At 41.3% G+C, this 14,763-nt stretch overlaps 1 protein-coding gene across 4 annotated transcripts in view; it reads right to left on the bottom strand.

The window, feature by feature from the left end:
- tecpr2 (tectonin beta-propeller repeat containing 2) overlaps positions 1 to 14,763 on the bottom strand; it is a 129,043-nt gene that overhangs the window by 82,939 nt on the left and 31,341 nt on the right. For all 4 annotated transcript variants that reach the window (XM_063047506.1, XM_063047521.1, XM_063047510.1 and 1 more), the window contains 2 exons: positions 7,845 to 8,160; positions 3,528 to 3,657 (listed from right to left, as the gene is read on the bottom strand). In XM_063047506.1, the coding sequence (XP_062903576.1) occupies positions 3,528 to 3,657; positions 7,845 to 8,160 (446 nt within the window). The remainder of the gene's footprint in view (positions 1 to 3,527; positions 3,658 to 7,844; positions 8,161 to 14,763) is intronic.

Here is a 14,763-nt window from a genome sequence, read left to right as displayed (position 1 = left end):
AGGTCCCAATGATCCAAAAACTTGAATCTCTGCCCCCTGCTCCAATCCCTCAGCCACGCATTTATCCTCCACCTCATCGCATTCCTACTCTCACTGTCGCGTGGCACAGGCAGTAATCCCGAGATTACTACCTTTGCGGTCCCTTTTCTCAACTCCCTTCCTAGCTCCCTATATTCTCCTTTCAGGACCTCATCCCTTTTCCTACCTATGTCATTGGTACCTATATGTACCACGACCTCTGGCTCCTCACCCTCCCACTTCAGGATATCTTGGACACGATCAGAAATATCCCGAACCCTGGCACCAGGGAGGCAAACTACCATCTGGGTCTCTGGACTGCGTCTACAGAATCGCCTATCTGACCCCCTTACTATCGAGTCCCCTATCACAACTGCCCTCCTCTTCCTTGCCCTACCCTTCTGAGCTACAGGGCCAGACTCTGTGCCGGAACAGGGACTCTGTTTCAAGGAGGTCAGAACTCATTCTTCTGAATTCCAGAAAATACAGGCCCAGTGCCATCAAAAGCTCTTCATATGACAAGCCATTCAATCCTGGAATCATTTTTGTGAACCCCCTTTGAGCCCCCTCCAGTTTCAGCACATCCTTTCCAAGATAAGGGGCCAATAACTGCTCGCAGTTCACCAAGACAGGCCTCACTAATGCTTTATAAAGTCTCAACAATACATCCTTGCTTTTATATTTAGTCCTCTTGAGATGAAAGCTAACTTGCCTTCCTCACCACAGACTCAACTTGCAAAATAACCTTTACGGAATACTGCACAATAACTTCCCAAGTCCCTTTGTGCTTCATTTTTTTGTATTCCTCTCCATTTACAAAATAGTCAACCTTCTCATTTCTCCTACCAAAGTGCATGACCATACACTTCCCGACACTGTATTCCATCTGCTACTTCTTTGCCAATTCTCCTAATATAAGTCCTTCTATACCCTCCTTATTTCCACTTCCTCAAAACTACCTGCCCCTCCACATATCTTCATATCACCTGCAAACTTTGCAACAAAGCCATCAATTCCATCATCCAAATCTTTGACATATAATGCAAAAAGAATCAGTCCCAACACAGACCCCTGTTGTACACCACTAGTCATCAGCAGCCAGCAGAAATCACTTCCTTCATTCTCACTCTTTGCCACCTGCCCATCGGCCACTGCTTTATCCATGCTACAATCTTCCCTGTAATACCACGGGATCAAAGCTTGTTAAGTAGCCTCATTTGAGACACCTTGTCAAAGTCCTTCTGAAAATCCAAGTACACAACATCAATTGATTCTCCTTCGTCTATCCTGCTTGTTCAAAGAATTCCAACAGGTTTGTCAGGCAAGATTTTCCCTTGGAAAAAAACCATGCTGACTACAGCCTATTTTATCATGTGCCTCTAAGTACCCAAAGACTCCATCGTTAATAATTGACTCCAACATCTTCCCAACCACTGAGGTCACACTAACTCATCTATAGTTTCCTTTCTTCTGCCTCTCTCCCTTCTTGAAGAGTGGAGTAATTTTCCAGTCTTCTGAAACCATTCCAGAATCTAGTGATTCTTGAAAGATCATTACTAATGCCTCCACAATCACGTCAGCCACTTCGCTCAGAACTCTGGAGTGTACACCATCTGGTCCAAGTGAATTACCTACCTTCAGACCTTCCAGTTTCTCAAGAACCTTCTTCCCTAGAGGTGACCCCAGACATCTGGAACTTCCAAAATACTGCTACTGTCTTCCACAGTGATGCAAAATACTTAATTCAGTTCATCCACTATTTCGCTGTCCTCATTGCTACCTCTCCAGCATTGTTCTCCAGTCTTCAATACCTATTCTCGTCTCTTTTTTAGTTTATGTATCTGAAGAAATTGTTGGTATCTCCTCAATATTAGCAGCTAGCTTACTTACGTATTCCATCTTTACCTACTTGGGTCTAGCTCTTCATGATTTATATCATTGATTTGGCTAAGATACAGAATATCACACTTCCAAGTTGGTTGGCTACACAAAACTAGGTGGGATTGTGAGTGCAGAAGAAGATTTGAGGAGATTTACAAGACTGCTTACAGGGATGGCAGGTCTGCTGTATAAGAAGAGACTGGAAATGTATTCTTTAGGGTTTGTAAGAATAAGAGCAGATACGGTGAAATCTTTTTAAAGAGCTTGATGTTAGAAGCAGCAGAATACAGCAGCAGTAAAGAGTCTATGACCAGGGAACATAGTTTGAGAATAAGAGGTACTTAGTCTTTAAGATCAAGAGAAATTTCTTAACCTCATGGGGTAATGACACTTTGAAATATTCTGTCCTAAACAAATATTCATTCAAAACAGAGATCAATAATTTTCTGAGTATGAAAGGAATCAAGGGATATGCAGCTAGTGGTGGAGAATGCAACACTCACAACACACTGGAGGAACTCAGTTCCTCCAGCGTGTTGTGAGCGTTGCTTTGACCCCAGCATCTGCAGAGTATTTTGTGTTAGTGGGAGAATGGCAGAGAGGTGAAAGATCAGCCATGATTTTGATGAATCCTACACCCTGCTCCTTTTATTTATACCAAGTACACAAATTAATGGTTTTCAGTCCCAAAAAGCTAGTACAAATTTAAGATTACTTGTGTAATACACTGTAGATGGTCATTTTTTTCTTCCAATAAATTTAGTGATTTTAAATTAACAATTTTCCCTCCCTTTCAACATGATTTTATTCTCAAGGGTAAGTAGGAAATGGGTACAGTTACAAGGAAATCTGCTGCACTCCAGTGCTCAGCTGTATTATCCACATTATGAGCCTTTTTAACTATGAAGGTGGAGATACAAATACACAGAATTTAAGAGATCCAGGTCTTACTACAAATCTACGGATGAGCATTCTTTATTGAGATACAGCACAGAATAAGCCCTCGAGGCACGTCACCCAGCAAACCCCCACCTTAATCTGAGCCTAATCACGGGACAATTTACAATGGCCAAATAACCCAGCAACCTGTACATCTTTGGACTGTGGGAGGAAACTCGAGCAGTCACGGGGAGAATGTACAAACTCCTTACAGGCAACTGCGGGAATTATTATAATACAAAGAGGAGAAGGGACACCAAGATTTCTCCCAACTCTATAATCAATCCATCTGGAATGCCAGAAACCAAGACCAATATTAATTCCCAACAGCCAGCAAACTTAACTGAAATCTGGCATTCACCTTCTGATCTGTGTGACTCAGACATTATAGGCTTGCACCTTACTGTCTATCCTCACTGCATCAATTTAGTATCAATTCTTTGGCGACAATAAAGTATAAAGTATCTGCACTGTAAATTCATACTTTATTCTGTACTCTCTTTATGTTTTACCTTGTACTACCTCAATGCACTGTTGTAAGGAATTGTTCTGTACGAATGGTATTCGAGACAAGTTTTTCACTACAGCTCAGTGCATGAGACAATAAAAAACCAATTCACCGGTACCACAATATATGACAGAGTTCAACATTTGCTTTTTTTCAAAAATAATTAGTCAACTACTCTTACCCATTTTCAAACCTTCTGCTTTGCTGGAGATCCGAATAATATCACGATCATCAGTCAATATGAAAATCTCATCTTCCACACAGGAAACAGAGAGAATACTACTGAACCCTTCCAGTCCACCAATCAGAGCCTGCAAATGTCATGTGTCAAACATCAAAAAGGTAAAATCATCACTTAATTCAACCTGATTTTCATCACCTTAAGCCTTTGCAAATGACAAATTTATTTTACCTTCACAATCATTAACTTTCAATGAGCGTATATTAACAGTACTCACCATCAAATGAACATAACATTTGAAGAAGAGCAAAATTTATATCATATAGCATGAAAGAAATTAATAACTATTGTAAAACCTTTAAAAATATGTGGCTATAAATGATCAATAAAAGGGCAGGCAGGTCATTCAAGTATTTTTCTCCCCAATATTGGTTTCCATGGCTGATACATCAAAATAAGATAAATGAAACATTCAAAAACACCCACTGAAATACACTGTCTCTAACTACTACTCAAAATGAGAATGGACCCAGATCCCAACATTAACAAGGGAGTGTTCCAATTTGGCAGAAAATTTTCAACTCTACAAGACTTAGAGAGATGCTCTCCATTTGCATTTATGAACTCTCAAAGCATTTACTCTATTCATAATTAGAAATCAGACATAAATCTGAGAATCCATTTTCTTAGAACCATAGAACATTACCTTTTGGCCCTTCTTGGCTGAGCCGAACCATTCTCTAGTCCCACTGACCTGCACCTGGACCATATCCCTCCATACACCTCTCATTCATGTACCTGTCCAAGTTTTTCTTAAATGTTAAAGGTGAGCCCGCATTTACTAATTCATCTGGCAGCTTGTTCCATACTCCCACCACTCTCTGTGTGAAGCCCCCCCAATGTTCCCTTTAAACTTTTCCCCCTTCACCCTTAACCCATGTCCTCTGTTTTTTTTCCTCCCCTAGCCTCAGTGGAAAAAGCCTGCTTGCATTCACTCTATCTATACCCATCATAATTTTATATACCTCTATCAAATCTCCCCCCATTCTTCTACGCTCCAGGGAATAAAGTCCTAACCTATTCAACCTTTCTCTGTAACTCAGTTTCTCAAGTCCTGGCAACATCCTTGTAAACCTTCTCTGCACTCTTTCAACCTTAGTAATATCCTTCCTGTAATTTGGTGACCAAAACTGCACGCAATACTCCAGATTTGGCCTCACCAATGCCTTATACAACCTCACCATAACATTCCAACTCTTATACTCAATACTTTTGATTTATAAAGGTCAATGTACCAAAAGCTCTCTTTACAACCCTGTCTACCTGTGACGCCACTTTTAGGGAATTTTGTATCTGTATTCCCAGATCCCTTTGTTCCACTGCACTCCTCAGTGCCTTACCATTTACCCTGTATGTTCTACCTTGGTTTGTCCTTCCAAAGTGCAATACCTCACACTTGTCTGTATCAAACTCCATCTGCCATTTTTCAGCCCATTTTTCCAGCTGGTCCAAATCCCTCTGCAAGCTTCGAAAACCTTCCTCACTGTCCACTACACCTCCAATCTTTGTATCATCAGCAAATTTGCTGATCCAATTTACCACATTATCATTCAGATCATTGATATAGATGACAAATAATAATGGACCCAGCACTGATCCCTGTGGCACACCACTAGTCTTGAACTTCATATCCTATTATAACTTATCTTCATTTATAACAATCATTTCATAAATTATGCCTTTTCAATAGTAGTAGGAAAACTCAATCTGTAATGCTTTCCACAAGTGATGCTTTATTGCACACATTCACATTAGAATTTAAAATGGAGTAACTTGCTTTCTCGAGGCACATTCGGGTGGATAAACCCTCAGGGCCTGACAAGGTATCCCTTCAGACCTCATGGGAGGCGAATGTAGAAATTGCATGGGCTTAGACAGAAATATTTAAATGTCCTTAACCATGGGTGATGTGCAGAAGGATCGGAGGATAGCTAAAGTTGCTCACCTGTTCAAGAAAGGCTTAAGAATAAGCTGAAAAATTATAGGCCAGTTAGCCTGACACCAGTAGTGGATAAATTCCAAATGTTCAAGATTGTTTAATGTCAGTTTCTGTACACAATGTAAGGAAAGCAAAATAATTGTTTCTCTGGATCTGATGCAGCACAAAAGGACCACAATAAGATAAAAATCAAATAAAAATATACAATTAATATAAATACATAAGATGACTTACATACACAGATTGATTGTTCATAAAGTGACACTAGGCAGGGGAGTGCTTGTACATGAGGTGGCTCTGACAGGAAATGAAGTCGTGGTGGTAGGGTGGGTTAGTGGGTAGAGACATTGAACAGCCTTATTACTTGGGAAAAATAACTGTTTTTGAGTCTGGCAGTCCTAATGTGAATGGGACAAACAGTTCATGAGCAGGGTGGATGGGAACCTTCATGATGTTACTGGCCCTTTTCCAGCTCTTTTCTGCCCTTGATGGCAGGTAGGCTGGTGCTGGTGAGGTGTTGGGCAGTTTTAACTACCCGTTGAAGAGTTTTCTGTTCCACTGTAGTGCAGGTTCCATACCATGAGGTGATGCAGCATGTTAGGATATGCTTCATTGCACATCTGTAGAATAATGTGAGTACAGGTGTGCATTGTCCGGCACTTTGCAGCCTCCTCAGATAGAGGAGTTGGTGAGCTTTCCTGATTGTGTAGGATGTGCTCCAAGGTGTGTGTGTGAGATGTGCACTCCCAGGAGTACCACTGCTGTGCTGCCGGTGCAAAGGGGTTCGAGTGTGTAAGATTTTAAACGCAAACAACAGGAATTCTGCAGATGCTGGAAATTCAAGCAACACACATCAAAGTTGCTGGTGAACGCAGCAGGCCAAGCAGCATCTCTAGGAAGAGGCGCAGTCGACATTTCAGGCAGAGACCCTTTGTCAGGACTTACGACCTGACGAAGGGTCTCGGCCTGAAATGTCGACTGCGCCTCTTCCTATAGATGCTGCTTGGCCTGCTGCGTTCACCAGCAACTTTGATGTGTGTTGCTCGAGTGTGTAAGAGGTAGGATAGGTAAGTATTTGGATAGACAGCACCTGATTAGGGGTAGCCAACACGGCCTTGTGTGCGGTAGGTAGCGTCTAACTAATCTTACAGAGTTTTTCAAGATTACCAATAAAGGTGATGATGGAAAAGCAGTGGACATTGTTGAAGACCTTACTAATGTCCACACAGACAACGTCCTGCATGGGTGGCTAGTCAGGCGGCTCAATAATTGGCTTTCAGGGTGAGGCAGTAAACTGAATTCAACGTTGTCTTTGTGGGAGAAGCCAGAAAGTGGCTGCCTCTCTGACTACAGGCCTGCAACTAATGGTGTGCCATGGGGATCGGAGCTGGGTCAGTTGTTGCTTGTCATCTAGATCAATGATCTGGATGATAATGTGGTAAACTGGATCAGCAAATTTGTAGATGACACCAAGATTGGGGGCATAGTGGACAGTGAGGAAGACTATCAAAGCTTGCAGCGGGATTTGGGCCAGCTGGAAAAATGGACTAAAAGATGGCAGATGGATTTAATGCAGACAAATGTGAGGTGCTACACGTTCTGTGAGGACAAACCAGGATAGGACTTGCCCAATGAATGGTAGGGCACAGAGAAGTGCGATTGAACAGAAGGATCTAGGAATACAAGTCCATTAATCCCTGAAAGAGGCAGCACAGGTAGATAGGGTCATAAAGAGGGTTTTTGACACATTGTCTTTCATAAATCAGAGTACTGAGTACATGTGTTGGGATGTTACATTGGAGATGTACAAGAATTTGGTGACACCAAAATTGGCGCATTGTGTGCAGAACTGACTGTTAAGTATATCAATAAGACTGAAGTAGCATAGAGAAAAAATTACATGGGTGCTGCTGTGATTTGAGGATTTTGAGTTATAGGGAAAGGTTGGTAGGTAACAATTTTTTCTCTGGAGCATAGAGAATGAGGGGAGATTTCACAGAGGTATACAAAATTATGAGAGGTATAAGTAAGGTAAATGTAAGCAGGTTTTTTTCCACTGAAATTGGGTGACACTAGAACTACACGTGAGGAGCAAGCTGCCAGACGAAGTGGTGGATACAGGTTCAATTGCAACATTTAAGAGAAGTTTGGATAAGGACATGGATGAGAGGGATATGGAGAACAATGCAGATTGATGGGACTTGGTAGAATAAAAGTTAGGCATGTAATAGATGGGCTGAAGTGCCCGTTTCTAAACAGTTCAGTGCTCTGTGATAGGGCGAGTCCACAAAATGATACTAGCTTTGCCTTTTGCATACCTGGTTAACTGCATCAATCACATAAATACTAGTCTCATTCCAGCTCAGTACCCATCCGTCTTGTAAGCAGCATTTTAATAGGCCAAGGTTTCTCTCAGTTGTTTTGACATCTTTGATTTTAGTTGTCAAACTTGCTCGTGGCAACAACTCAAATGGCTTTACACCACTGGCAAATACACCTTTTAGAATGAGTGTTAACTGCACTGTTCCTTGTACATCTGATTTCCAGAGTCGAAGTCCAGGTCTTGAAGCATACAAATTAACGTCAGTTTGTTTGCAGAGGCCTGGTATGAAACATGCTCCAAATTTTCCAGCACTGAAAGTGAGAAATTAAGAATACCTTAGTTGCTTTTTCTGCAATTATGAATTGAATCTTACAAATGTTGTAATGTACAAGTTCCCCTATTTTGTTTATAATTATTTTAATTCTCAGTTCCAAATGGAAGTGAGAAATATAGCACAGTATCTGTAATTGAGAACAATAAATTTGATAATCATTGTGTTAATAGAGGTATACACCTGCAACTTATTGTGGCATTCATATTCTGAGCTAGAATTTCAGTACCTCACATTCTTTACTTGCTTCATAACGTTTTGTTAGTCAGTTTTCAATAAGCTGGTCAAACACCTTCAACAAAAAAAAAAGTGGAATCCATTTCATGTAGCTTCAGAAAATGATAAAGCACCCCCCAGCACTTAACCAACTAACTTTTATCACCATATTCCACTAGTTCATTCAACATACTCCCACGAGCCATGACTGCTGTTAGAATTCAATAAAGTGACATGGCATGAAAGGAATTCAGAAAAAAACTGCAATGATTTGGATTAGCAACTTGAGGGCTAGGCTGCAACAGTATAATATGATGAAAGGATAAAGTAGTGTAATCTTTTCTTCCCTATGCAAAGTGAAATTAGTCACAATGGAGAGAAAAGCTACACTACAAATTAAAAAATATAACTTTTAAAAAACTCAACAATACTTCTAATACATTAGAGGATTTCTGACTGGACAACAGAACATTTGATAGTGGGGATGAATAATACTGGGGAGTGAAAAAATGGCAGTGAAGGGTAGAATTTTGCAAGTACTATTGAGTGAGAATGACCAGAAAAAGAACCTGGACTTTAAGGAGTAAATAAAATCAAGGTTACAATCTACAAACCAAGCTCAAAACAGGCTTGCTGACAGGACAAACTGATCACTTTGAGTAATTTATATTATTTTACAAGTTGAGGTTGCATTCCCTGCATGGAATAGAATCCAAGGAAGGAATATGACTCTAGATATTGTTGAAAAAAACTGCTTGAAAACCAGTTTGAAAATGATTAACTCAAAGCCAATCAGATTGGATTAATTTATTCAATTACAAATTAATCCAACCTGCATCACAAGTGTACGGAAACAAAATCAGCATTTTCCAAGCATTTATTTGATAAGGAGATACATTCCCAGTACAATTTGCACTATATGCTGGATAAACAGTATGACTAGGTGGATGAAGGTTTGAAATAAGAGCCTCGAAAGAGAATGAATAACATTTCAATTCTGTGTATTCTGTGGTGGCAGGAGGAAAGATGCAAGAATGCAGAGCCATTACTAATGAGAATCTGGGAAATTTCAAAATAGACAATTTTAATATATGCTTGATCACTAATCTCAGTAGGCTCCAATGGAATGACTGAGAAAAGGTGATTAAACAGCAGAATGCATTTAACCAACTGTCTTCACAAGTGAAAATCAGCAACTTCTTGCAATACTATTGCAATTAGATCAAGATGTGCATACATTTTTACAGCATGTACACATTGTGTTCAGGAAAGTTACATTCAAAATGAACTATTGGGCAACTGTCAGCAAAGATATCAGAAACATAAAAATCTGAGGCATTATTCATTTTTATCAGCATACCACAATTAGATTTAATCACTGGCATGTGTCAGGAAATGTTTTGTTTTACAGAGGCAGTACATAGCAATAGCTAATAAAAAAAAATTACAATATGTACAAAAATTAAGTAGTGCAAAAAGAGAGCAAAAAAGTAATCTAAAAAAGTGAGGTAGTGTTCAGGGGTTCATTATCCATTCAGAATTCTGATGACAGAAGGTAAAAAGTTGTTCCTGAAACAATGAATGTTTGTCTTCTGGCTCCTGTACCCCCCCACCCTCCGATGGTAGCAATGAGAACAGGGCATGTCCTGGATGATGGAGGACCTTAATGATGGATGCCACATTTTTGAGGCATTGCCTTTTGAAGGTGTCCTCGATGCTGGAGAGGCTTGTGCCCATGATGGAGCTGGTTGAGTTTACAATTTCCCGCAGCTTTTTCTAATCTTGTACAGTCACCCCTCTATACCAAACAGTGATGCAACCAGTTAGAATGCTCTCCATGGTACATCTGTAGAAATTTGAGAGTTTCTGGTGACACACCAAGTCTCTTAAAACTCCTAATGAAATATAGCCGCTGCCATGTCTTCTTTGTAACTGCATCAATATGTTAGATGCAGGATAGAACTTCAGAGATGGTGACACTCAGGAACCTGAAACTGCTCGCCCTTTCCACTGCTGATCCCTCGATGAGGATTGGTCTGTGTTCCTCGACTTCCCCTTCCTGAAGTCCACAACCAACTCCCTGGTCTTACTGATGTTGAGTGCAAGGTTGTTGTTGTGACACCCCTTCATCAGCTGATCTACCTCTCTCCCCTATGCCTCGTCACCACCTGAAATTCTGCCAACAATACAGTGCCTTTTAAAAGTATTGAGCCTCCACCCCAATCCTTTGTTCACATAAATGAGTATTATATTCAGAGATTTCGATCAATTTAACTGAGAATTTTTATTTGCTGGTCATATGCTCCTTTTTTCCACAGTACAGCCCAAAAAAATCAAGGAAAATTGAAAAGCATGTAAAACTAAATATTCAAAAACTGAAACGTTAGCAGTTCTCCCTTTGCTCAGAACCACCTCTCACAGCTACTACAGCCAGTAGCCTTTACGGTAAAGTCTCTGTTAGCTTTACACAACATGATAGAGCAAGATTTGCCAGGTTAATTGGGGAGTGGCAGGGGACAGCAATCTTGAGGTCCTGCCAGAGATGTTTGATTGGGTAAAGGTCAAGTCTCTGACTGGGCCACTTAAGGACATCAATTTTCTTCACTTGAAGCAATTCCATGGTTGCTCTGTCACTGTGTTTTGGGTCTGTGCCCTGCTGAAAGATGAACTTTCTGGCAGAGGCTAGCAGGATTTTATCCACGACTAGATTTCCAGTTCCTGCTGCTGAGAAGTATCCTCATAGCAGGATGCTATCTCCACCAAACTGTAGAGTAGGTATGGTGTTGCCTGGTTGATGCACAGTATTACATGCACACCACATGTATTGCTTAACGTTGAGGTCAGGAAGTTCCACTGTAGTCTCGTCTAACCAAAAGACCTTCTTCCACATCTTTACCGCATTGTCTGAGTGAAGTCTTGCAAAGTCTTTACAGGCAAGTATATGCTTTTTTTAAAAAAAAAAGATGGTGCTTCTACTTGGCCACTCTTCCATAAATAGCTTTTTGTGCAAGACCTTGGAGATTGTGCAGCCAAGAACCTCATCTCAAGTTGCAGCCACTGACTTCCACAGCTCACTCAGAAAGACTGTTGACATCACAGTAACCCTCTTTCCTTTCTTCTCTGGTGACTAAGTTTAGAGGGGTGACCTGATCTAGGCAGTGTGGCTGTGGTTTCATACTTTTTCCCACAATGGACTACACTGAGCTCCAAAGTATGTTCAGTGCCTTTCAGATGGTCTTGCCCTTCCCCAGATGTGGGCTTCTCTATTATTATTTTCCCAACTTGCCTTGAAAGCTCTTGTCTTCATTTTGGCTTACTCTGTTAAAAATCTACCATAATGTTGGACCTTACAGAGAGAAGGTATTTATTCTTATGCATTCATTGAAAACAGGTCATCCTCCAATTTTCTACATCAACAAATTGGGTGAGTTGGTAAGATATTACAGGATATTACACCTAAAGATATTAGTGTGGTAATTATAAAGGGGTGAATACTTTGTCAGCATCACAATTTTAGTTTTATTAATTTTTAATAATTTGCAGGTAGGTTTTGGATTTTTTCTTTTGATTTGACATGATGCACGATGTTTGTAGATTAGCTCAAAAAATCTTACTTTAATATATTTTAAATTTAGAAACTGAGACAGTAAAATGTGAAAATAGTTATGGGGTCTGAAGGGCTTTTCAACACACTATAATTGTGTCATCGGCTAATTTATAGATGGCGTTTGAGCAGTGGCTAGCCACACAGTCGTGGGCGTAGAGAGAGTAAAGTAGTGGGCTAAGCACATACCCTTGAGGTGTGCCAGTGTTGACTGTCAGCAAGGAAGAGATGTTATTTTCGATCTGCACTGACTGTGGTCTCCCAGGGAAGAAGTCAAGGATCAGTTGCAGAGGAGGTACAGAGGCGCAGGTTTTGGAGCTTGTTGATTAAAACTGAGTGCATGATGGTATTGAATACAAAGCTGTAATCAATAAAAAGCAGCCCGATGTAGGTTTTGCTATTGTTCAAGTGATCCAAGGCCAAGCGGAGAGCTAGTGAGATTGCATCTGCCATAGACCTATTGTGGCAATAAGCAAATTACAGTGGATCTGGGTTCTTGCTTAGGCAGGAGTGCATTCTGGCCACGACCAACCTCTTAAAGCACTCAATCACAATCGATGCGAGTGCAACTGGGCGATAGTTGTTGAGGCAGCTCACCCTGCTCTTCTGGGCACTAATATGATTGTCAACCCTTTTGAAGAAGGTGGGAATCTCCGACTGCAGCAGTGAGAGATTGAAGATATTCTCGAACACTCCCACCATTTGTGTGGCACAGGTTTTCAATGCCCTACCAGGTACACTATCAGGGCCTGACACCTTGTGAGATTTCACTCTCTTGAAAGATATTCTGACATCAGCCTCCAAGACGGAAATCATGGGGTTACACGATGCTGCAGAGATTCATACTGGTGCTGTTTTATTCTCCCTTTCAAAACACGCATTAAAAAATTTTGAGTTTCATCTGCAAGTATTTCTACCATTCATGAAGTTAGGTTTCGCCTTGTAGGAAGTAATGGCCTGCAAATCCTGCCAGGGCTGATGTGCAGTTGATTCCTTCTCTAACTTCAATCAGAAATGTTCTTTCGCTCTTAAAATAGCCTTTCGTAAGTTGTACCTGAACTTCTTTACAGCTCTGGATCAGCAGTCTTGAATGCCACAGATCCCTCAGCAGATGGTGAATCTCCCGGTTCATCCACGTCTTTTGGTTTTGGTACGTTGCCAAAGGCACACACTCATCCACACGGGTCTAGATGAAGTCACAGACAACTGGGACGGATTCATTCAGAGTCGAAGATGTATCCTTGAATACTGTCTAGTCCACTGACTCAAAGCAATCATGTTAGCGCTCCTCTGCTTCCCTTGACCATACCTTCTTGGTCCTCAACACTGGTGTTGTGATCTTTAGTCTCTGCCTAAATGCCGGCAGTACAAGTACAAACAGGTGATCAGACTTTCCAAAGTGTGGGCATGGGAGGCGTTCTTGATGGTAGTATAATAGTGGTTGTGTTGTGGCTCCTCAGGTGATACGTTATTGGTAGTTATTTTGTGACTTCTTCAAGTTGGCCTGGTTGAAATCCCCTGCAATGATAGTGAAGGCATCATAGTGCGATGCTTTGTGACTGCTGATCATGCTGCTCAGCTCCTTCAGTGCCTGCTTGACATTAACATGTACACTGCTCCTGGATAAAACGGACATTTGATCACAAGAGCAGGACTGAGACAGAACTGCCACATCTGTGCACTACAATGACTGAATCAGAAAGCATACTCCACCTCCTCTACCTTAAAAGACTGAGCTGTGCTGTCTTTGCAGAGAATGGTGAATCCATGGGCTGCAGCCGGCCATGTTTCTGTGAAGCAAAATATACGGCAGTCCCTGATGTTCCTCTGCTACAACAATCATGCTCTGATGTCTTCAATTTTATTTTCCAGAGACTGTACATTTGCCAGCAGGATAGTCGGGAGTTGGGGAAGGTGGGTCTAAGGCCTCTGCATTTTAATCATACCTATCATACCTACAGACTGACTTGTCTTCATGCTTCTGTTTTCTTAAAGGGGATCTACACTCATGACCCAAGTCTGCAGTCCGGGAACCACGAATATTGCAAGAAACACAGAAAATAGGTGCAGGAGTAGGCCATTCGGCCCTTTGAGCCTGCACCGCCATTCAGTATGATCATGGCTGATCATCCAGCTCAGAACCCTATACCTGCCTTCCCTCCATACCCCCGATTCCTTTAGCCACAAGGGCCATATCTAACTCCCTCTTAAATATGGCCAATGAACTGGCCACAACTGTTTCCTGTGGCAGAGAATTCCACAGATTCACCACTCTCTGTGTGAAGAAGTTTTTCCTCATCTCGGTCCTAAAAGGCTTCCCCTTTATCCTTAAACTGTGGCCCCTCGTTCTGGACTTCCCCAACATCAGGAACAATTTTCCTGCATCTAGCCTGTCCAATTCCTTTAGAATTTTATACGTTTCAATAAGATCCCCCCTCAATCTTCTAAATTCCAGTGAGTATAAGCCTAGTCGATCCAGCCTTTCATCATATGAAAGTCCTGCCATCCCAGGAATCAATCTGGTGAACCTTCTTTGTACTCCCTCTATGGCAAGAATGTCTTTCCCCAGATTAGGGGACCAAAACTGCACACAATACTCCAGGTGTGGTCTCACCAAGGCCTTGTACAACTGCAGTAGAACCTCCCTGCTCCTGTACTCGAATCCTCTTGCTATGAATGCCAGCATACCATTCACTTTTTTCACCGCCTGCTGTACCTGCATGCCCACTTTCAATGACTGGTGTACAATGACACCCAGGTCTC

The sequence above is a fragment of the Mobula hypostoma genome, chromosome 1 (assembly GCF_963921235.1).
Source record: "Mobula hypostoma chromosome 1, sMobHyp1.1, whole genome shotgun sequence".
Taxonomy (NCBI): Eukaryota; Metazoa; Chordata; class Chondrichthyes; order Myliobatiformes; family Myliobatidae; genus Mobula; species Mobula hypostoma.
The sequence above is the reverse complement of the archived record's forward strand: the minus strand, read 5'-3'. Positions and strand labels throughout refer to the sequence as shown.